At 46.3% G+C, this 24899-nt stretch overlaps 1 protein-coding gene across 1 annotated transcript in view; it reads left to right on the forward strand.

Moving 5' to 3' along the window:
• SLC26A4 (solute carrier family 26 member 4) overlaps window positions 1–24899 on the forward strand; it is a 190414-nt gene that overhangs the window by 112234 nt on the left and 53281 nt on the right. The window contains exon 6 of the mRNA XM_086967193.1: window positions 5687–5851. Within this exon, the coding sequence (XP_086823319.1) occupies window positions 5687–5851 (165 nt within the window). The remainder of the gene's footprint in view (window positions 1–5686; window positions 5852–24899) is intronic.

A 24899-nucleotide genomic window follows, 5' to 3' on the forward strand; every position in this document is an offset into this window, starting at 1 on the left:
CTCTTGGAATATGTAGTTCCTCCCACCCAGAAATGCGGCAAGGTAGGCACTGTCACCTGTGATCCCTGACACAAAGAGGCCATCCCAGTCACAGGCAAATGCTAGCTACATCTGGGAAGGGCCATTCCTTGGTCCCTCCAGCTAGCAGGCTCCAATCACTGTGAACATATTTTTTTACATGACAGTGTCATCTTCTGCTTCAATGTGAAAGCCTGCTTCACAGGTCTGATGGGCTTACATATAACATTTGGGAAGCACTTCAAAGAAGGGGAACAGGATGCAAAAAAATGGGTGTGTGTTTCCACTGTCTGGGGCTGAAAACAAATTTGTTCTACCAGACATATGTCTCTGGGTTTATTGGGGGCAACGTGGCTGCTTCAAACAAGATCTTGGGGTTGGATGTGGAAGGACACTACATTTATCATATTACATGCCCCACAGAGAGTCACATTCTTCAGAGCCTATGCTTAATGCAATAGAAGACCTTCCCCATCTTGAAAAATGCATAAAATGGGCAGGGATGGTCCTGGGAGTGTTTACCCCATTGGCCAGGGTGTAATCAGGAGACATTCCTACCTACTAGCTTGTGGTAACCAGAAATGCAAGGTCTACATGGTTTCCATGTCGGACAGGCCGGCATGGAAACCATGCTGGAAACTGTGCATCGTAATCCCAAGGGCAGAAAGTCCCGCCCTTTGGGTTTATGAGCCGGTTCTGACTGGCCAATGGGCTCCTTGAGTCTGTCAGGAGCCAGCCAGAATGACCGGCATGAGGGGCCAATTACGATGTGGCCCGGAAATCTCCGTCCGTGAGTCTGAGCCTTTCCGGGCCACATCGTAATCGGCCCCTTTGTGTTTCTTCGTGTTATGTCCACTTAAAAAATCATATTTCCGGTTCCCCTTGTAGGGTTTTTGTCATCTTGATGTAATTTTGTTCATTAAAGTTTACTATGTTTTTCTAATTTGGTTTGGTATTTTTATTGTGTTGCACTTAAACTCTATTACTGTTTAGGTACTGTCAAATATGTTACCCATAGCCTCTAGGTTTAGCCTGTCAGCTCTGTGCAGTACCTTCCAGGGGGTTGAGCTCTGGTTAATTTAGCGAATTTGAGGGTTCACCCTGACCAGGGTTGTGATTGTTTCTTGAGGTGGATTGTCACCCACCCAAAAAAATACTCTAATTCCTTACACTTTGCACTGGAGCATCTAAGACCAAATACAATCACAAGATGGGTTCTGTAAAACAGGCAGAGGCATATATGAGGGAATGGGGGAAATAAAAACTGCACACCCTAAAACCATCGATCCACTTATCAAAGTGAAAGGTTTACGGGCAACTAATGGGCCCAGGTCAATTCGATACAACCAGGACAGGCAATTAACAACCAGCATAACATTAATCCTTCAAAACCATATCCATTCTTTGAATGCAATATAGCATTTAAACATGAGTCAGCTGCTAGTCGAAAACAATAAAATAAATATGATACATCCTTCACACCAATTAGTAAAATTAAGCACTCTTTAAAGCGAACACCAACAAATGTAAATGTAAATGTAAATTTACAGGAATTTATATACACAAATGGCAGATATTATTATTTTAACCTTGGAGAGTAACAGGGACAGAAGGAATGGGCAAAAATGAACATTACGTCAGAATCCTGCTTACTTGCTTCCAAAAGATAGTGGGAATGAATGAACATTAAGTAGAATCTACGCCGATTACATTAGTGACATTCAACACTACTCCAAGATGAAAATTGTGTGAACTGAAATAAAAAAGCAAATATGTACCTTTGGTGTTACGCAAATCCACACATTTTGACTGTCTTCTCAGCTTGACCACCAGGAAGTTGAGCGCACTACCCATTGATGACAGAAAACGTACAAAGTGAGGTACGTGAAACTGGTATAGCTTCAATTGGTGCAGCAGGTCCAGTGGCACCGGGGCATCAAAGGCCCGAGAGGCTCGATGAACCCTGAAAATTGCTGTATTTCACAGTTAGAATTGCAGCCAGGATGCCCATTTATTTCCTTGCTATGGGGCCCATGACATACTGGCTACGCCACTGACACCAAATAAATATAAAAAAAGGTTCGCTGTTGGATAGCAGAGTCTAGATATTAGAATCAGTTCATCACAAACACAAAACCCCTACCTAGTGGCAAAGAAACAAAAAACATTCGATCTACAGAGTCAGCAACAGAGTCAGATACCACAGCATAACTTAACACTTAATAGAAGTTGCCCAAAGGCAAAACCTCATATAAACTTAATCCTGACCTGGGGGCTACTTGTCAGTGGAGTTTGCTAACAAAACAAAGTGGTGGGGCAGCGAGAGGGGGGGGGGGGGGGGGGGGGGAGATAGTAGCCTAATGTCTTCCATTATCATGCGCACTGCACGGGAAACATTGGTTACATTGCGGTTATCACAGCGCAATACCTTTACAATGTGGGCATTACAATGCAAGTGATTATAATGACTTGCGCTGGATGGCGCTCTAAGCTGAGGAATAGTATGACTTACTATTCCAACACCTTCCATACTGTAACGTAGGCTGGAGTTGGAATAGTAAATCATGCTATTCCTAAGTCCAGCGCCCTCCAGTGCAAGTCATTGTAACAACTTGCATTGTAATGCCTGTGTTGTAAAGGTATTACGGTGTGAAGACAGCGATGTAACATTGTATATTCGCACTGCACAGGCTCCCAGACTCCCTACCCAATCCAGGCGCTGCTCTCATGCCATTACCCAGTGCCATTACTCAGCACGAAAGAAACGCCAGGATTGGTCTGAGTGGGCTGGACTAACACTTGCTCAGAGACAGGGAGCCTGTGGCTCTTCTCCCACTCAGCTGTGCAACACAGCTGGGTTGGGGAAATGTAAGTGTGCATGACGGCTGACCAAACCGACATGCACACATACAGTGCACAACCCTCAATATCGCTTTGCTGTTGTCTTAAACGAAGGTCCAACCCGCCCTTGACTTGAGCCACTTGATTTAATCAGGAAAAATAAAATGATAATAAATAGTTTTATTTTCATTTTTTTATCTCCTGGCTTTGATAACGGAGGAGCGGCCCCTGCTCCTTGTCAAAGTGCAGACTGGCGTCACTCACAGTAAAATTTGCCAATGGCTGAAGTGGTCTGACCCATTTCCTCAATCGCTATGCTGTATTAGGTGGAAGAAAAAAGTGAATGACAATAGAACAGAGTAATTAATAAAAAGGGCTAGCAAAGGCTCCTTCATGTGTAATTTCATAAAAATCAAAAGGTCTTGGCTATTGCTGGACCTAAAAAACAAGGCTTAAATAATTGCGCAACCTTTTGCAAGTAAAAACAAATTCAAAGGGGAGAAGTGGAGGAAGGCATTGTTTTGCCACCCAACCTAATCCCATACTCACAAAACAGTCCGGCCCCTCATTTTGTGTGAAGACAATGGACCACTCGATAAACTGTGTTTTGAAGGCTCTCGCCTTTGATTATGGAGGGCGTCTCTTTTAATAAAAAGCGCAACAACTCCGTTGGGTGAGGAGTAACAAGGAGAGGTGTAGACACACAAGAGAATGAGAGAGGGGTTAAAGCTACCAACGAAATGGGACAACAGTTGGGAAAGAAGAAGGTATACATGCAACAGTCCAATGGTAAAAGTCAAGGAAGCAAAAGGAAAAATACTACCCTGACCTCCGCAGAGGAAGGATACAACCCATCCAGTCAAGAGATTGTGAGGCTAAAATTCTTTACAGGTACGACATACGCTAGATTAAGGAGATAAGCCATCAAACAGAAGCCAGATTGAATCAGACAAGAAAGTATTGAATCATGAGCAAGGACGTAAAGTTCATCCTACGTTTAGGGTAAAGTATTAGGGCTTAATTATGATGTTGAGCAGAAAGCCATCCAACAACCCATCCAAGGCTTTCCACCATTCATCACTGATTTTCGTCTAGCCGCCGTATTACAATACTGGTGATCGGAAGGAAACCCACGGGGGAATACAGCTGTACTTTCGACAGGCTCACAGAGCCCGTTGTGGCAGCAGGCGGAATGGCAATACCATAAAGACAGTGGAACCATCCTTGTCTCCGCCATCGGGATTACAATGCCACTTTCCACCTGCCCTCTTATGGCAGTCATTTCAAATGAGGAGCAGGGGGAGGAGTGGTGAGCACCCTTCTAAATGCTCACTTTACATGTACTCCACCAGGATGTATTGTACAGCCTAGATGGAGAACATGCACAGCTTCCCAGTCTCTCTCTGAGCGCTAAACCACGGCACATTGGCTAGGGGAGTCTGGAAAACTGGGTGCTTCCTGTTCCTGCCTCTGGAGTCCTGGAAGCGGGTGAAGAGGAGTGAGAGGCTATGGCTGGCAGGCAGCTAAGTGATTTTTAAAATATTTTTTTCATTCCCCCTCCACCCCCACGACCGCCCCCTGCCCCCCCCCAAAACGCCGGTAAAGTAGCAGCTGTCACTGCATATCTGTATCCATAATACTGCTAATATCTACATAATTTTGAATGGTAAAGTACCAAATTCAAATGTATCTTTATGTCCATCTTTATCTGTCCTTTGGGTGATGATTCAATGCCTTTCTTTCCTAATAAGTGTATTTCCGATTTTAGATGACTGGGCAATTATTTGTACAGTTCATGTGAGTTCTATATGCTATAGACCTAATTATTTATAATGTGTGACATGCTTTGTAGGGATCTTGGGTTGTTTGAGATACTTACATTTTCCTATATCCTTGTTTTAACTTTTTGCATGGTTATGCTCATGTATGCAAGTCCACATAGGCAAGACAAACAGTAAACAGCATGGTTAGAGTTACAATTAAGCGTCACCCTCCTGCATCCAAAGTATATTGTCTATTAGTGTGGTTTCTTTAGGGGCAAAGGTGCAACAACACTTTTTTCAGGCCCCGCAAGGATAGTGTCCGGTGACTGGAGATCCATGAAACACGTTAGTATATAGAGTGTACTCTGCCTTGAATCAAGTACGAACAATATGCTTTCTAAGTTTCATGGCGTGTTGACCTTTTTTGTGTAAAACTGATACTGGTTCACATTTTCACTTAGTAACAATCATATTGATTTGCATGTTTAGTCAGCTTGATACCAGTTTGTATGTTTTGACTGGGTAACACTGATTGACACCAGACTGAAAGTTTTGGCTGTTTTATGCTGTTTAATTCTGGTTTGCATGTTTTGACTCTGTGTCATTAATGCTGATTTGCATATTTTAACTGAATGACATTTATGATAACGGTTTGCATATTATTACTGCTTATCATTGTTGCTGGTTCACCTTTTGCCTTGTGTAAAACTGATTGATACTGGGTTGAATGTTTTGACGTGTGTAAAATTGACAAGTTTGCATGATATGGCTGTGGAACTCAAATTGATGCTAGTTTGCATGGTTTGGCTGTGTAACAATGATGCCTGTTCCAATAGTTTGCCTGTGTAACACGACAGAAGCCTGTTCAAATGTTTTGGCTGTGTAACACTGATAGATCGCAGTTAACATGTTTTGCTAGTGTAAAACCTGTTAACACTGATGTCGGTTGCATGCTTCGGCAGTGTAACACGAATGCGGCTTCATATGTTTCGGCTGTGTAACACTGATGCTGATTCCCATGTCTTGGTGGTGTAACGTTGGTACTGGTCCCCTCTTGTTTGCAGCTTGCGATGGGGGTGCTCCGGATCGGCTTCATCGTTAGGTACCTCGCAGATCCACTGGTTGGAGGTTTCACCACAGCCGCTGCCTTCCAGGTGTTTGTCTCACAACTGAAGCTGGTGCTAAATGTTCCCACCAGTAACTACAACGGAGTGCTGTCCATCATATACGTAAGTTTGACGCGCTTCACAAACAGTTTGTTAAACTATTATTCGCTAATATTCCTGTTACTTTACACATTTCAAAAGAATTGTAAAATACCGATTTTAAATAATAGCATTTTATGGTAAGTTATATTTACTGCATTAGAGCCACTTGTTCCCAGACATTTTTAAGCGTAATCCTGCTGGCTTGATAGTAGAAGTACTAGGTAGTCTCCCACTATCATGAGTAAGCAGTTAAAGTTCTAAAAAGTCGGGATTCTGTCTGTTCTTCTGCAATTGAAGGACCTGAGGTACTTAGAGGTTCTCTGTATAATACTGGTTTTTCTACTTATTGAAATGGTTTGGCTGATTTTCAAGAATCAAAAAAGAGAATAAAAAATGCTACCATCATGATGAGGCCTGCTCGCCTTTTCCCCTTGAGTAAAGCACACAGACTACAGTACGAACACTTTGTGCACACCATACAGGACTGTGGTACTTCCACGCACATAGCCACATCTATTACCATTATACAATGGTGCAAGGGTTCTTTATGAAAACACAATAGTACGTAAGCCTCACGCAGGACTGTCTTCAGGGCAAAAGGTGTGTTGAATTATGCTCAATGTATATATTTGAAATGTGTTTGTTTATAAAGAATACTTTCATGCATGTATTATACTCACATATGGAATCTCTTATTGGATATTAACATTATCATAATTTCGATTTATGATCCTAAATCTGGACGCTGCTTTAGCTACTGGGTTTTGGCGACAGGGAATTTTATGTTTTTGTAGGATGTTTTATTATGGATCAATGAACAAAAGTAGACGTTGTTGGGATTTTGAAAGGCATTTTGTAATTCAGCTTGGAGTGTGGATAGAATGTGCTGTACTAGCAAACTCAGGTCTGGGGTTTCTAGCCCTGGATTATCAGGTCCCAAGTTTGTGGATTTGATCATTCTGGGCCCAAAGAGACTTATAATGCCAACATGCAGAATTTTACCCAGATCTATTGCTGTGGGGGAAATGCACCCACTTGTAATAAGGGCCTGCATCTTTAAAAACCATGTCTTATCTGCCTATAAAGCCACAAGGTCAAACTGGAAATCCACAACATTTTTGCACACTTTATACATGGTAAGCATGGCATTTTTGCTAGCAAAGGAGACAAAATATTATATCATATGTTCCATGCACTGAAACCTAGCACAGATGTGTGGGCTCCCTGACAAACCTTCCTTTAGAAGGAAGACCATGGAATGTTTAATGTCTTTATGTCCATCAAGAGTGACCAATGTAAGTCCATGAGGACTGGATCCATGCCAGAGTTTCAGAATAGCCATATAGGTTAATAAATCTAAATTGAACTTATATGCGTGCTATTCTGTACATTTGTTATGGATCAAGCCCTTGTAGTCACTTACATCATTCTACAGCAAGCCCAAAACTAATCAAGTCAAGTACCACTAAGTTACCGGTTAGTTCAAGTCTTTAATATCAAATGTTTACACAAAGTATTTAAAACAACATGAAGAATGTACAGTAACTATACAGAATTGACACCAGGTTACTTGAAATCATAAATATAAAACCATAAAAATGTAATGTAATGTGAGTAGCTGGATAGAAAATTGAACATTTGTGGGTAATGAACTGAATGAGTGACCTCAAGAACGTTTTCTTGTTTAAGCTTTATTCCAATTTATTGTTGATTTAAACTTGTCTCTGATACAATGAAATGTTATGCATTGATGTAAAGAAATGTACATTATTATGGTTTTGTGAAAGATACGTGTTGTATTCATATGTTTTTATACAGGTATATTTTAATATTATGTACCCTTGTCTGGGAAATATCTTGTTGTCCTCAAGAAGGTGGTCAAAATCTGACTTAACCACCGAAATGCATCAGCGCTTTTGGTTTGCTAAACCAGATGAGCACGTGGAAACATTAGATGATGGTCCCTCTAACAATCATGTGTCTAATTCCTTGATTTACAGTGATTAGCATGTATATATATATATATATATATATATATATATATATATATATATATATATATATATATATATATATATATATATATATATATATATATATATATATATATATATATATATATATATATATATATATACAGAAAGAGAGAGCGAAAGAGAGAGAGAAGGTACAGATATGGTACACTGTTATGATGTTGAGGCAGGACACACACACAGTTTCTTGACATAAGAACTTTAATGAGGCAGAGATAAACCCCACACCAGCTTCCTCAGACACAACTGGACACCAACTGACAAACCGTCACCCCAAGAACCATGACATCACTATAGAACCCATATACATCACAAAGGGAAGCATCCCCAGCCTAGCTGGACCCGCCGAAGCACATTACAACACATCTCTCCATCTTATATAAAAACAAAACAGTCCCCACAAGGAAAGAACGCCTAACTCACAGGAAACAAGAAACAGTACAGGAAAAGCCCACCCATGAGAGACCCGCCCACAGAGAGACCCCTAGTGCAATGGCTGGAAGAAAGAGATAAAACAAAGAATGGAAAAGAAAGCTAAACAGGCAAGGAAAGAAACATACAAGAAAACATTATTGAACATAGTCGCCCAAATAGGAAGGAGGTCTTCTTTACCTTACTTCCCTCGTAACTCTAGATGCACCCGTAGACACATCTCTTCCCTTTGGCACCACATTTTCACATCAGACACAGCATCCTGAATTACAATCCAACTGGGCCCCAGTGAATTCACCATCATTCATCATCAGCTGAGGTGAATGTATATCACCCAAGACATCCTGTTCAACTGCCTCCTCAGGAATATCACCCAGTCTCTTATAAAGTGCAACACGCCTCAGATTCCATGTTTGGCCATTATCCAGTTTAACCCAATTACCTCTGACAGCTTTGACTCTGAACGGTCTCTTGAACTTGCTTAAAAATTTGCTGTAACCAACAGGCTTCACCTTGACCCAATTGTCTGCATTGATGAAACGCCTACACCCATTCTGCCTGGCATTCAAACAGCTGAACATGGTCTCTGACACATCCATCACAGCACCAGTTTGATACCTGGAGCTCTGCCACGCATCATTTCAAACGGGCTCTCGACCGAACTGCCATTACTGGTGGTGCGATAAGCCCACAGCATTTCATTGACAGCACCTTGCACAGACAAACCCGCACTATGTGCCAATTGCATTGTGCCCTTTACCATATGGTTGCCTGTCTCAACTAAACCGTTGCCCTGTGGGTTGTATGAAGAGCAACAGGTGTGCTTCACACCCACAGTATCTAAAAAATGGTTAATCCTAGGGAAGTTAATTGGGTCCCATAGTCAGTCAGGAGTACAGATGGAAACCCCTCCCTCTTGAACACACCACTCAAAACCCCAATAGTAGAGGAAGTGGTGACACACCTCATAAACACAACCTCCACCCACTTTGATTTGACATCAACCAAAACAGCTGTAAATTTCTCATGATCAGGCAGAAATCCAAAAGGTCCAAGGCAAACCTTCCCCCAAACCTTCTCAGCCTGGTGTGGCTCTTGAGAAATCCCTAAACCAACCCTCAGGCATTTCTCTGAATCCCTACAGGCTTCACACCTCACAATACAATCTGTGACCTGTCTGACCATAAAGGCCCACTACTAACTCTCTCTCAACCTCTTAATGGTGAGTGTTTGCCCCAGGTGATCTTCATGTGCCAAACTAATCAATCTGGCACGCAAACCAGAGGGTGGAACAAAACGCTCTTGTCGCATGATCAACCTATCATCATTCATGGATAACTCATCCACCACCTTCAAAAATGCTTTCACGCCTTCTGGTTAATTGCTATCTCTCCTCACACCAGCTTTCATCAGGAGTAAAACCCCATTCAAAACAGAGTCATTTTCCATTGCTTTTAGCCATTCCTCCTTTGGAATAGCACAGGCAAAACCCTCCGTGGCATCATCAACACTTGCCACAACCTCCTCAGTGGATAAGTCTAGTACTGCAGCTGCTTTGTCAGGGAGTCTAGACAGACAGTCGGCAACCCGGTTTTTCCACCCCCGGACGTACTCGACTCTGCAGTCAAACTCCTGTAATCTAACAGCAAGCCTGGTTAACCTCCCCGAGCAGTTCTTGGTACCACCAGGCCAAAATACCTTGATTAATGGTTTGTGATCAGTACGTAAGTGAAACGCACCACCTCACAAGAACACTCTGAAGTAATTGGTGGCCCAAGCAGCAGCCAGAGCTCCCGCTCAATCACTGAGTAATTGCGCTCAGCTCCACTCAAAGAACATGGGGCAAACGCAACGGTCTTCTCCTCCTCGCCATGCATTTGTGCCAGGACCACACCAATTCCTACAGCACTGGCATCGAGTTATAAAGGTTTTAAGGCCAGTCTGAAAGGAGTTAGCACACCTGCATGTGCAATGTCATCCTTAATCAAGGAGAAAGAAGACTGTTGCAGCTCACCCCACCTGAACCTTGTCCCTTTCCTTAACAACTCCCTCAAAGGTTCAGTTTGTGTGCAAAATTGTGATCACACTTAGAATAATACTCTACAAGCCCCATGAAAGATCTAAGAGACTCTGTCAAGAGGCACTTGTGCATTCACAATTGTACTAACCAAATTGACTTTTGGTTTCACACCTTCCCTTGTCACCAGGTGTCCCAGATATTTCACCTCATGCATCATCAATTGACATTTCTCCTTATGCAAGGTTAGACCCACCTTACGAGTGCGAGCCAAAACCCATCCCAAAGCTTGATTATGCTCCTACACATCCTTTCCTAAGACAAGGATATCATCCTGGAAAACAACTGCCTTGTCCAGGCATGAAAGTACAGAAGACATCAAATGCTGGAATGGGCTGGCAGTAAGGCATAAACCAAAGGGAAGCCTGCAAAATTGAAATATTCCCTCATTCGTAATGGAGGGTTCGCTAAGTCTGACTTGGTAGTATGCTCTCCTCAGGTCAAATTTTGAGAAACCTTTTCCACCAGACAGCATGAGTATTAGTTCATTTATATTGGGCAGGGGAAAGTTGTCCATTATTACATTCGCAGTCAAGCTGCACAAGTCAACACAGAACTAACCCCGTGCGGAGACCACCGCTCCGCCCGCGGAGTGTGCGTAGATTTGCCTTCTACGCGTTCTGTGGAGAACGTGGAAAAGGCAAATCTACGCACACTCCGCAGTGGAGCGGAGTTGGCCAGCCCCCGCTTCCACCCCCCTATTAAGAAGTAAGTTTACAGGGATTAAAAATAAACTTAAAACGCCGCAGTAAAGAGGTAAAAGGTTTTAAGTTTATTTTTAAATTCTTGTAAACATACTTCTTAATCAGGGGTGGAGGCGGACAATGTAGCAGAGCTCCACTGAGTTCCACAGAGTTTGTTTGCAACTCTGTGGACCTCCGTGTAGCCCTGCTACGCCCACTAGACCCAGGGTTACTTAGAACCTGAGGTACCCATTGGCCTTCTAGATAATAACGACAGGAGATAACCATTCAGCAGCTTTGCCCAGTTATGTTACCTTGTCATCCAAGAGTTGCTGAATTATTTCCTTTACCATCCCTCTAGCTGCCGGGGGCACTCTTCTAGGATCATTCTTAATGGGTATTGAATTTTTCTTGAGTTAGATTTCTTGTTCATAGTTAAGAGCTTCACCGAACCTTGTTTTAAAAACCCATTTGTGCAGCTCCAACAAGTCATTCCAGCCTAAGTCATCTACAACCATCACTTGAGCGGATCCCCGGGGACTCACCATGATGTTGAGATCATATTGATGTAACCAACACAGAATGGGTGGCCCTTCCTTTGCCACATATACCTTGCCAACTATGTGCCTCCCAGCAAAAGTGATCTTGTCTAACATGAACACCAGAACAATCATGTCACAGCCCTGGTACCCCTTAAGGACAATCTCAGACGTAGTTAATCTCTCCCCAGGCCACATTCCTTCAAAAAGATCTTGAGGAACAATAGTGTACAGGGAACCTGTGTCCACCATGAAAAAAGACTAGACAGCCATTGATGTCAAACTCTGCTTTAGAACATGTTCGTATGCTTACGACTTCTTCCACATCCCCAATGACAGCCTATTTCTGTACTACTAGAACCTTGTAGCCTGTTTCTTCTCCCTCCACAACGCCCCCACACCCACTTTCTTCTCCGATTGTTTGCACATGCGTGCTAGATGCCCCTTCTTGCCACACTTGAGACAGACTTTACCAACAGCACATAATTGCTTTGAATCCGTCATATGGTAGTTGCTACCAACCCTGAGGCAATGATGACCCCCCCGACTTGCCTTGCGGGTTTCCAGGAGCTTTAGAAAATTAGGGGCCGGATGTAGGTCGGTCGGTAACGGCCGAAAATCGGTATTTTCGGCCGTTACCGACCGAGATTCACAAAATGGTATGTAGGGCCACATATTTTACAGATTCGGTAAATTTACCGATCAGTAAATTTACCGAATCTGTAAAATACCGAATCGGTATTTTTACCGATTCGGTAACAATGAGATGTAGGTGGGACTCTTCTGAGTCCCACAAGCCTTACAGAATGAGTATTTTACCATGAAGTCCAACTTCATGGTAAAATACCGATTCCGGTGTGCATGCACATGTGTGCATGCATACCTGTGCCATATGACAGGCAGACCTGCCCTTAGGGCAGGTATGCCTGCCACATGGCCCCCGAATCTTTTTTGGGGGTGCTAGAGGGTGTCAAAGTGACACCCCCTGCACCCTTGTCAAAATCGGTATTTACTGATTCGGTAAATACCGACCGGTAATGCCCCATTCATTCCTATGGGCTTCAAAGCCCATAGGAATGAATGGGGCATTACCGGTCGGTATTTACCGAATCGGTAAATACAGATATTTACCGATTCGGTAAAAGGAACATCTGGATGTTCCTACATATCCACCCCTTAGATTTACCGATTTTTAATTACCGAATCGGTAGAATTCGGTAATTAAAAATCGGTAAATCTATTTTACCTACATCTGGGCCTTAGTTCCTGTTGCTGCCATGAACCGGCCATGGAGATTTGTTCCTGATAACATTGACTCCTTCTGTGTCATCACCTAGAGATGCCACCTCGTTTTCTTTGTTGCTACTGGAAGTGACCTTCATCGGACGCATGCACCATTCTGATTCCGCAACCATTTTAGCAATCGCTGTCGCTTCTTTAAGAGTGGGGTTGCTCGAAGCCCACAATTTTTCCTGTATCTTCTTGCTACTGCACTGCACAATTCATTGGTCTCTGATTATTTTATCTGTCATGGCACCAAATTGGCATTTTGCTGAAAGTTCCCTTAATCTGGCAACAACATCTGGGAATATCGGTTAGTGGGAAGTTTTTGGTCAGTGGTTGTGGCCCGTGTGAAAGCTACCACAAGCCTCCGGATCGAGCTCACACCCGTGCATTGCCTGTTGGCATTGGTCCCGAGGCCTCGGAAATGGAAGCTATCCTACAAGTTATTGCAATTAATGCTAATATTGGCTAGGCGCAGAGTCGCCATTACATGGATGGGACAGCGGGGCCCAGATGTAGATGCATGGCTCAGGGATGTGCGGGAGTGGACACTCACAGAGGAAACACACATGTAGCTTACTAGGAGGGATGAGAAATTGGAGGAGGATTTGTTGGCGAGGCGAGCCATGTGCATGGCAGGACTGGCGGCGGAGGGGTGCTCATCACCCAGTGACTCTGAAGGGACAAGCGGTAAATTGTACTCTGAGTGTGTATCTGAGGGGGGGAGGGGAGGGGCCAACTGATGGGTCGTTGAAATGTGCATGAAGGTGGGTTGGGCATGTTTTTCCTCACAACGTCATATGTAAATTTATTGGATCAACCGTGTTACTGCACAGCCTTGTGTGCTTTCAGATGTTGTCATACTCCGACATGTGTGTACAAATGTTTTTAATGATGCCTTGGGGGGGGATTTTTATCTTGTATTTTTCTGTAAAACTTGAAAATAAAGTTTAAAAAAAAATCTGGCAACAACATGATCTATAGTCTGGCTTGAACTTTGAGGCTGAGTGTAGAATTTGTGAAGTTGCATTACTACATTGATTTACTTAGATAACTTTGTTTGTAGTCATAAAACAGACCCCTTAAAAACATCTTCCATTGCACCACCTTGTGCATTCCCCACAGGAGGCAGATATTTGAAAATATGTTGCTCTTCTTTGCCTAAAGAGCCCAAAAGCAAAGATTGTTTCCAAATGGCAAGGAACCTTGCACCATCTAAGGCCAAGAGATAGTTCTCAAAGCAGTCAATCCAGTCCTCCCACTCAATAGGAGCTCCCCTGGTGACATAAGAAATGTGGTTGGCGTTACTATGGCAGTACTGAGATCCATTTATGCAGATTTTTATTATGTTCCACCCTACAAAGAAATCATCTTGACCAGAAGATGGTAGAATACACCAGAAAAATACACTGCTGGAAGTGAAATTTCAATACAAAAGGTGACAGGCTTGAACCAATAGGAAAAGGCATGACAACAGTATTGTTTGAATGCTAGCTCCTCCCAAAAGTTCAAAGTGTGGGCTGAGGCGTGACAGGACTAGGGAAAGAACCTCCAAGGAAGAAGAGAGCTGCACGGTGAGTAGAGATCGTCCACTTACATTGTAAGAGGCGGACGCTCACTCGCTCTCTGGCGACTCCCTCAGCGCCATCCTCACCCTCTGAGTGTTTCCCTGCTCAAAACGGACGGCTGGTATCGTAGCGCTTCGCATTGGCACTGCTGCTCTCTGCTTACATCGCAGCGCTTGTCCTCGCTGTACCGCCCGCATTTGCCTGCTGCATTTGCATGTTTAAACTCGCGCTGCGCTCGCTTTGTTGGGCTTATTTGCGTGTTTGTTGATGTTCATTTACCTGTCTCCTTTGAGTAGTACACTTTTTGTGCCCCAAGCACGCCCAGCTCGTATTTCCCTCTTCTTCCATTTTGTTTGTTGTGCTTCGAGCAAGCCCCTCCTCTCCGCCCCGCACCCGCCTCCCCAGCTGCTCCTCCCTTCCAGGATTGATCACATCTGCACCGTAGATTGTAGCGCTGTGACCTCCCTTACATTGTAAGAGGCGGACGCTCACTCGCTCTCTGGCGACTCCCTTAGCGCCATCCTCACCCTCTGAGTGTTTCCCTGCTCAAAACGGACGGCTGGTATCGTAGCGCTTCGCATTGGCACTGCTGCTCTCTGCTTACATCGCAGCGCTTGTCCTCGCTGTACCGCCCGCATTTGCCTGCTGCATTTGCATGTTTAAACTCGCGCTGCGCTCGCTTTGTTGGGCTTATTTGCGTGTTTGTTGATGTTCATTTACCTGTCTCCTTTGAGTAGTACACTTTTTGTGCCCCAAGCACGCCCAGCTCGTATTTCCCTCTTCTTCCATTTTGTTTGTTGTGCTTCGAGCAAGCCCCTCCTCTCCGCCCCGCACCCGCCTCCCCAGCTGCTCCTCCCTTCCTCCGCCCCCCCACTATCCATTAAATGCCATATGTCCCAACGCGCAGCGTCCACGCGCTATGGCCACGCCGAAGGTGCGCCAAAGGTAAGCCCGTCTACGCCCGTCCGCGCCTGGACCGCGCCCAGCGCCAGACCCCCTGGTCCCCGTAATGCCCACCCCTCCCGCATTACTTACGATGCCACCACCCTCCTAGCCCTTAACCCTGGCCGCTCCCCCATCTGCGTCCAAGCCGCTCCTGGACACACCCATGGACCCTTTTCCTGCTACTCCTGCAAGTTCGACGGCACCAAGAACAACTCCTCATCTACGAACACACAACAGATATCCGACCCCAACCACCTACAATGCTTCCTGCTCAACACCCGCTCGGTCCACAGACACGCCATTGACCTCTGGAATCTACTCGACACCATCTCTCCGGACGTCGCCTTCCTAACAGAAACATGGATGAATGCCTCTTCAGCCCCAGACATCACCATCGCCATCCCGGAAGGATATAAGATCATTCGCAAGGACCGTACAGGCCACACAGGAGGAGGCATCGCTATCGTCCATAAGAAATCCATCCGCATCTCAACCAGCTCAGACGCCAATCTCGCCAACTCTGAACACCTTCACTTCCAGATCCACATCGACCCCAAGACCACACTCAGAGGCACCCTCCTCTACAGGCCACCAGGACCCCGCGCACAATTTAGTGAAGACATCACGGACTTCATCACTCCACACGCGCTCCCCTCCGAGGACTACATCCTTTTGGGAGACCTCAACTTTCACCTTGAAAAGAACAACGACCGCAACACCACCACCCTTTTGGACAACCTCGCAAACCTCGGACTTAAACAACTTGTCACTACCCCCACCCACATCGCAGGTCACACACTCGACCCTATCTTCACCTCCAGCAAGCATGTTTCCTTCAGCCACACCACAGCTCTCCTTTGGACTGACCACAGCTGCGTTCACTTCACCTACAACAAGCCCTCACCCAACAACCACCCCCAACCCACTCTGCAAAGAAACTGGAACAAAATCACCATCGACCAGATCTCCTCATCCCTTCTTCAAAAGCCCCCCGCCCACTCCTCAAACCCAGACCAAGCAGCCACCAACCTCACCCAATGGTTATCCAACAGCGCCGACATCCTAGCACCACTGAAAAAACGACTAATCAAACTAGGCAGCAAGAAGGCCTCCTGGTTCAACGATGATCTTAAGAAATCCAAGAAACTCTGTCGCTCCCTCGAGAAGGCCTGGAAAAAAGACTCAACCACCAGCACCAAGGACGCCTTCAAAAACGCCACCCGCATACACCACCAACTAATCCGAAATGCCAAGAAAGCAGCCTTCAAGGACCGTCTAGATAACAACGCCCACAACAGCAAGGAATTATTCAACATCGTCAAGGAATTCACCAACCCCTCAGCCAACTCCAACGACATCACCCCCTCTCAAGCCCTCTGCGACTCCCTAGCCTCATTCTTCCACAACACAATCGCAGACATCCACAACAGCTTCGACAACCAACCCGAAGACCAACCCACCCAATCCCCTGCAGGACCCCCACCCCCTCTGAACATCCTCAATGACTGGAAGCCAATCTCCACTGAGGACACCATCCGTCTGATGAACTCCATCCACTCAGGATCCCCCACAGACCCTTGCCCTCACCACATCTTTAACAAAGCAGACTCCATTATTGCACCGCACCTCAGAGACGTCATCAACTGCTCCCTCAACTCCGCAACCTTCCCGGAAAGCTGGAAACATGCCGAACTCAGCGCCCTCCTGAAGAAACCCACAGCTGACCCCACCGAACTCAAAAACTATCGCCCTATCTCACTCCTTCCATTCCCGGCCAAAGTCATCGAGAAAGCTGTCAACAACCAGCTCGCCGCATTCCTCGAAACAAACAAATCCCTCGACTCCTCACAGTCCGGCTTCCGAGCCAAGCACAGCACCGAAACCGCCCTCATCGCAGCAACAGACGACATTCGAACTCTACTGGACAATGGAGACACTGTCGCCCTCATCCTCCTCGACCTCTCCGCAGCCTTCGACACAGTCTGCCATAGCACCCTTCTACAGCGCCTCAAAAACATCGGAATCCAAGGAAAAGCACTGGAATGGATCACCTCGTTCCTCTCCGGAAGAACCCAGAGAGTCCGCCTTCCACCATTCAAGTCAGAGGCCACTGAAGTCATCTGCGGGGTACCTCAAGGGTCCTCCCTCAGTCCCACCCTCTTCAACGTTTACATGAGCCCCCTCGCGGCCATCGCACGCCAACATAACCTCAACATCATCTCCTACGCCGACGACACTCAACTGATCCTATCACTCACCAGAGACCCTAACACGGCCAAAACCAACCTACACGAAGGAATGAAAGAAGTAGCCGAATGGATGAAGCACAGCCGTCTGAAGCTGAACTCAGACAAAACTGAAGTCCTCATCTTAGGTACCTCCCCCTCCGCCTGGGACGACTCTTGGTGGCCAGAGGCCCTTGGAAAAGCACCCATCCTGACGGACCACGCACGGAACCTGGGCGTCATCCTGGATTCCTCACTCTCGATGAACAGACAAGTCAACGCCGTTACTTCATCTTGCTTCAACATTCTTCGCATGCTCAAAAAAACATTTCGCTGGATCCCTACCGAAACTAGAAAAACAGTCACCCACGCTCTGGTCACGAGCCGACTGGACTACGGAAACACCCTCTACGCCGGCACCACCGCAAAACTCCAGAAAAAACTACAACGCATCCAGAACGCCTCAGCCAGGCTCATATTAGACATCCCGCGTAAAGAACACATCTCTGATCACCTGAAAAACCTCCACTGGCTCCCCGTCAATAAGAGGATCACTTTCCGGCTCCTAACCCACGCACACAAAGCACTCTACGAAATCGGACCCGAATGCCTCAACACACGACTATCCTTCTACACCCTCTCCCGCCAGCTACGATCCTCCAACCAAGCCCTTGCCACTGTACCTCGCATCAACAAAACCACCATGGGAGGTAGATCCTTCTCCTACCTAGCAGCTAAAACTTGGAACTCACTTCCCACTCACCTTCGCCTTACTCAGAACCACCTAGCATTCAGAAAGCAACTCAAAACGTGGATATTCGACAAGTAACTCCCCACCCTTCTACAAGCGCCTTGAGACCCTCTGGGTATGTAGCGCGCTATATAAATCTTTTGACTTGACTTGACTTGACCTGTTGGCTGTTGCCTCACACAGTCACAAAGTCATCAGAAAGTAGAACACCTTCAGTTAGACCTGAAACCTCGCTGAGCTCAAAGATAAACAAACGTGCGCCTTTCTATATGCTAGTGCTGGCCAAACACGTGCCTAACTCACCCCCATAGCTGTTAAGCTTTGCTGATGTCACACTTCTCTTGTGATAATCCTGAGCAGCTCGCTCGGCAGCCATTCCTTACCGCAAGCAGAGGAAGCGCTGAGTACTCCAGCATGCTTTGCGTCATTGCTGCCTCAAGTCACAATCTAAGAGCAGCACTACGCTTCTGCAGTGCCCGCTAACCCTCAACAGTTGAAGCACCGCTCAACAGCGGAGCTCATCAGCGGGTGCAAACAGGGTGAAATCAGACACCGCTGACTGATCGCTGCCTTTGCTCACACCTCCAAAAATCATTGAGTCTCTGCTTTGCCCACAGCGCTCACTCAGCGCTCACCTTCACTGTAGGGGTGGCTCTAGGCTCATGGTGGCCCTGGGCAGGGAGCGTAGGTAGGGGGCCCTGGAAGAGGGGTTCCGGGCAGGGCGGAGCACGGAGGCCAGTGATATTTGATTATATCGACTCTAATGAACCAGATCTCCTTTTTTTAACCGAGACCTGGTTCAAGACCGACTCCCTGCCCAATGTGCTTGCCGCCTTACCATCGACATATTCCGCCATCCGTGCGGATCGTCCCGAAGGCAAGCGGGGTGGTGGAGTGGCTCTAATAGCTCGTACTGATTTCAACTTTCAAGTCCTTCCCTCCCCTCCTATCACTGATGTTGATCTCCTTGTAGCTCGTTCTACTTCTCACCAAGTCCCCCTCACTTTTGTTCTTATCTATCGCCCTCCCCAGCCCACCCCTTCGTTTCTCCCTGATATCCAGACCCTCTTGGCCACTCTGGTAGTTAACAATTCTTCTGTATTAGTTTTAGGGGACCTCAATTTCTGGCCCAATGATCCTGCCGAAAGCCCCCAATCTAAGGAATTCACCTGCCTTATGAAAAGTTTGAACTTTGTACCGGTCATTCACAGTCCCACCCACCTACATGGCCATATGCTAGACCAAATTTGGACACTGAATGTTCCTTCCACACCTCCTATTATATCCCCTTGCTCATGGTCAGATCACTCCATCATCACGCTCTCCCTCGCCCTAGCACCCCTGGTCAAACCCCCCCTTCCCAAGAACACCTGGGTTCGGAAATGGGGAAATGTAGACATGCCCTCCTTCTGCTCAGCCCTGGCCAAGACCTGTCCTGATCTAACCGGCCTGACAGCCGCCCCACAGTTGGCCGCCATTAACAACTGGCTCACGGCGGCAGGTGATGAATTCGCCCCCCTCAAACGGCTTTCAGTTAAACGGGCCCACGCAGCCAATCGTTGGTTTACTTCCGACCTTAAAGAGAAAAAACTAGCTGCAAGAAGGGCCGAACGAGTTTGGAGAAGAACTTACGACCCAGCCCAAAAAACAATCTACTTGGCCGTTCTGCAAACCTATAAAAAGAGCATCCTGGAAGCAAAAGCCGAATATTACACTAACAGGGTAATGGTCGCTGAGTCACAAACGAAGGAAATTTTCTCCACTGTCCACGAACTCGCCTCATCCACCAGAGTCACGGCCACCATTCCCCCGTCCCAATCCCTCTGTGACTCGCTCAACGAGTTCTTCATAGACAAAGTTGAAAAAATCAAACACAACATCCCTCCGCCCTCTTCCACCTTTGTTGACCCTTCCCCTCCCCCCACTACCGTTAAACTGTCCAACTTTCCACTTCTAACCACTGACACCCTCCTCCCACTGCTCCAACGGGTCAAATCAGGCTCTCCCCTTGATTTTGCTCCTGCTTGTACCCTCAGGGAAGTTTACTCAGCCTGCCCCACTCCCCCTCTGACCCTTCTTAATGACTCACTTGCTCATGGTCATGTTCCTAGTTCACACAAATCGGCGGTTGTCATCCCAATTTTAAAAAAATTGGACGCCGATCCTTCCTCCCCCTCCAATTACCGTCCCATTTCACTCCTCCCTTACCTTGCAAAAGTTCTCGAAACTCACATCACTTCTACTTTGAGCACTCATATTGAAGCAAATCACTGCCTCTCCCCTTGCCAAGTTGGCTTCCGTCCCCTGCATTCTACAGAAAAAGTGGTCATCTCAGTCATGGACAAGCTGCGTGAAGGTATTGACATCAACCTTCCGCAAGCCTTGATTCTCCTAGATCTATCCGCCGCTTTTGACACGGTGTACCATACCATCCTTCTTAACCGTGTCAGGGCGGCGGGCATAGAAGGCTTAGCCTTTTCTTGGCTGGAGTCCTTCCTGGCTGGGAGAACTCAAGGAGTCCATTTGGCTGGCTTTGCGGTGGCCTCTCGCAAGGTAGAATGCGGGGTCCCTCAGGGTTCATCACTTTCCCCTCTTTTGTTCAACCTTTACATTTTTCCCCTCATTTTTATGTTACAGCAACTGGAGGTCACCGTGTTCAATTACGCGGATGACCTCCAGTTAATCTTTAATTTTTCTCATTCACCTTCATCTGCCCTGAACGTCCAAACAATCATGACTCTCATTCAAGATTGGATGAACTGCAGCCACCTCAAACTTAATCCGGACAAGCCCGAGCTGGTCTTGACCGGAGGTGGCTGCAGTCCTTGGTCCCCTTCCTTCTGGCCCCCTTCCCTTGGTGCCCCTCCACTTCCCGTGCCCAAAGTGAAAACTTTGGGAATCCTTCTCAATCCCCAGCTCACTGTTCACCCGCAAGTCAGTTCCGTGGTTTCTTCATGTTTCTTTTCCCTTAGAGTAATTAGGAAAGTTTCTCGTTTTTTTTCCCCCTCAGCTTTAAAAATCATTATGTTGGCCATGGTACTGTCCCGTATAGACTATGGAAACATAGTCTATAATGGAGCCCCTGCATACTTGATCCATCGACTGCAACTGGTGCAGAACCAGGCGGCCCGCCTGATCCATGGCCTACCCAGATATCATCGGGCCACTCCACTACTCAAAGCACTGCACTGGCTCCCTGTGAGAGAGCGTGCCCTGTTCAAACTCGGCTGCCTCACGTATCAGGCCAGATCGGGTACTGCTCCCGAGTTCATCTGCTCTCTCATTAAGCCAAACTGTCCAGGCAGAGAACTTCGCTCGGCCCATTTGGCCCTCCTTACCATCCCCCGCTTTAAAAAGCAGAAGGCGGGCGGAGCGAGACTCGCTGTCCTGGCTCCAACTTTTTGGAATTTTCTCCCGGTTACTCTACGCACCTCACCTTCCTACCTTTTGTTCCGGAAAAATCTTAAAACCTTTCTTTTTACACAAGCCTACCCGATTTAATTTCCCAGTTGCTGCCATCCACTGATCACCACTAGCGCCATGAAACCGCTGGGTATGCGAGCGCTGTACAAATGTTTTTTAAATTAAAATTAAAATTAAAAGGGGGGTGGGTCAAGGTGTTTGGAAGTGGAACAGAGCCGGAGGCCACCAAATCCCTGCCAGAGGCCACCACACAAATATGTATCCATCCTCAGAGGATTATTATATTACGGATATATATTGGTGTGGTGGCCCCTGAGATTTGGTGGCCCTGTGCAGGTGCACAGCTTGCACATGCCTAAGGCCGCCCCTGTTCACTGTTGTCACGTATAAGCCTCACACAACAGCCTCTTTCACAGTGCTCACTCCACGCTTGCAAGTTCTAGCCTCCTTCACTGAGCTAACCATGTGCTAGAAACACTGCTCACTTGTATTGTTTGATGGACCATTCTCTCAGTAGCTGTTGCTGCCTCTCCACAGAGCTCCAACACTCACAACGTTCTCAAAGCGGCTGTCGCCTGTTCCTATACATTCCACTGTTATTTTCGACAGGACATCAGACAGTGATTGTCACAGTCTCTCCCAAAAGCTTCAGCGCTCACGGCATGCTCTATGCTGTGGTCACTTCTCCCCCCGCAGTCTCCCTTACAGTTGGCGTAGGAGTTTCAATAGTAGACAGTTTCCCACACAGAGAACTCCGTCGGCATGACACCACAGCTGCCAGCAACTCCGCTCCACACGTTAAGTTTGTGGTTGGGCTTTGTGTACCTCTGCCTCTGCCTTCTGTCTGGCTAAATCATCACCAAAATTGTTATGATGTTGAAGCAGGGCACAGACATGGTTTCTTGACAGAAGAACTTTAATGAGGCAGAGATAACCCCCACATCAGCTATGCCAATCATAGCTGGACACCAACTGACAAATCGTCACCTCAAGAACCATGACATCACCATAGAACCCATATACATCACAAATGGAAGCAGCCCCAGCCGTATTTTTGCTACAGTATTTTTGTAGCACAGTATTTAAAACTTGATATCTTAGTACCATATCTTTTCATTAAGTCAAATGACACCTCTCCCATTGCATTCATTAGGTATGCAGTGACCAGCAATTTCTCATGAAATCTCCAATTAATGTAACATTATAGCCCACTGCTAATACTTACACTGGTCATGAAAACCTGCTCCCTGAGTTACGCTCCTAATCCACAGGGGAAGGCCCATAGCGAGGGAGATCGACTGTAATGCTATTAAAACCTTCTTTAAAATAAACATGGGGCTACTTTTAAGTTACACTTTGGGACATTGGAGCAGAAGGCCTGCACCAGCCATTATTAGTTGTTTGCCACTCCATTTTATTCAGTAGAACTTCCAACGTTCCAATGTTTCAGTAATTAGTTTTACTGGTTACTCGCATATGTAGGCCTTCCGTGTGTACAGCATCTAGAAGAAATGTCTTTCCCTTTTTTAAGTTATAACAGTACCTCCGTGTTTTTGCCCTGTATTTCTACATTTGGGGGCCGATTTGTGAACTATGTCAGTACCTTACAGGCTCAGGAAACACATATATTGCGTCGTACGGAGGCCCAAAGCAACCCATTTCCAGATACGCAAATACGATGCGTTTTTAATAAGTGTCGTACTGGGTCATGCCTCCGGCACGTCATAGCATTTGGACGTTCCAATGTTTCAGTAATTTGTTTTACTGGTTACTCTGTTTATAACTTGTCCGAATCGCATATGTAGGCCTTCCATGTGTACAGCATCTAGAAGAAATTTCTTTCCCTTTTTAAGTTATGACAGTACCCCCTTGTTTTTGCCCTGTATTTCTACATTTGGGGGCCGATTCCGATTCTGGAGAAAATGCCTTCCTAATGCTATTCATAGGCTTACCTTTCGACTGACTCGTATCCGGAGCTTTTTCCAACAAACGTGCAAGTACGATGCGTGTTCCAGGCAAATCCCGACCGAATCTTCGTGTGCGATTTGTGAACTATGTCAGTACCTTACAGGCTCAGGAAACACATATATCGCGTCGTACGGAGGCCCAAAGCAACCCATTTCCGGATACGCAAGTACGATGCGTTTTTAATACGTGTCGTACAGGGTCGTGCCTCCGGCACGTCATAGCACTCTGTTTATAACTTGTCCGAATCGCATATGTAGGCCTTCCGTGTGTACAGCATCTAGAAGAAATGTCTTTCCCTTTTTTTAAGTTATGACAGTACCTCCGTGTTTTTGCCCTGTATTTCTACATTTGGGGGCCGATTTGTGAACTATGTCAGTACCTTATAGGCTCAGGAAACACATATATCGCGTCGTACGGAGGCCCAAAGCAACCCATTTCCAGATACGCAAATACGATGCGTTTTTAATAAGTGTCGTACTGGGTCGTGCCTCCGGCATGTCATAGCATTTGGACGAGGCGTATGAAAGCTCAGAGTCGCACCAGAACATGATCAACGTGTACGAGACGGAGCAGCCATGTATCCAATCACGTATGTCTTCCCTAAACTGTACGCCTACCTCTACCGACGCCTACCTCTACCGACTCCCCCACCACAGAAGGTAAGTCATACAACTACACACACCAAAATGTCAAGAGTACACGAAAGGAAACACCACTATAGGGGAGTGGATGCCTATCATTCTCAGCATTGTCCACCCATAGGGGGTCGATGCCCATCACTACTAGCTTATACTAACTAGAGGGGGTGGACACCCATCATTCCCAGCAATGTCCACCATATAGGGGGTTGATGCCTATGTTATGTTATGTTATGTTAAGTCTGCTTATATAGCGCATGGCTACCCCAGCAATGGGGCGTCCCAGCGCTGCGGACATACCTAGAAGCAGTGCAACACAACAGAGAAAGTGGAGTTAGATGGAAGAGAACAGCCAAGTTTTAATCTGTTTACGGAACAGCAGGTGGTTAGAAGTGGCCCGAGCCCCAAGGGGGATCGAATTCCACAGCTTCGGCGCCAGATGCCTAAAAGAGCGACCACCAGCTCGGCACCTACGGATCTTAGTCGTGCGTGCCAGTGACAGG

The sequence above is a fragment of the Lissotriton vulgaris genome, chromosome 1_1, assembly GCF_964263255.1.
Source record: "Lissotriton vulgaris chromosome 1_1, aLisVul1.2, whole genome shotgun sequence".
Lineage (NCBI taxonomy): Eukaryota > Metazoa > Chordata > Amphibia > Caudata > Salamandridae > Lissotriton > Lissotriton vulgaris.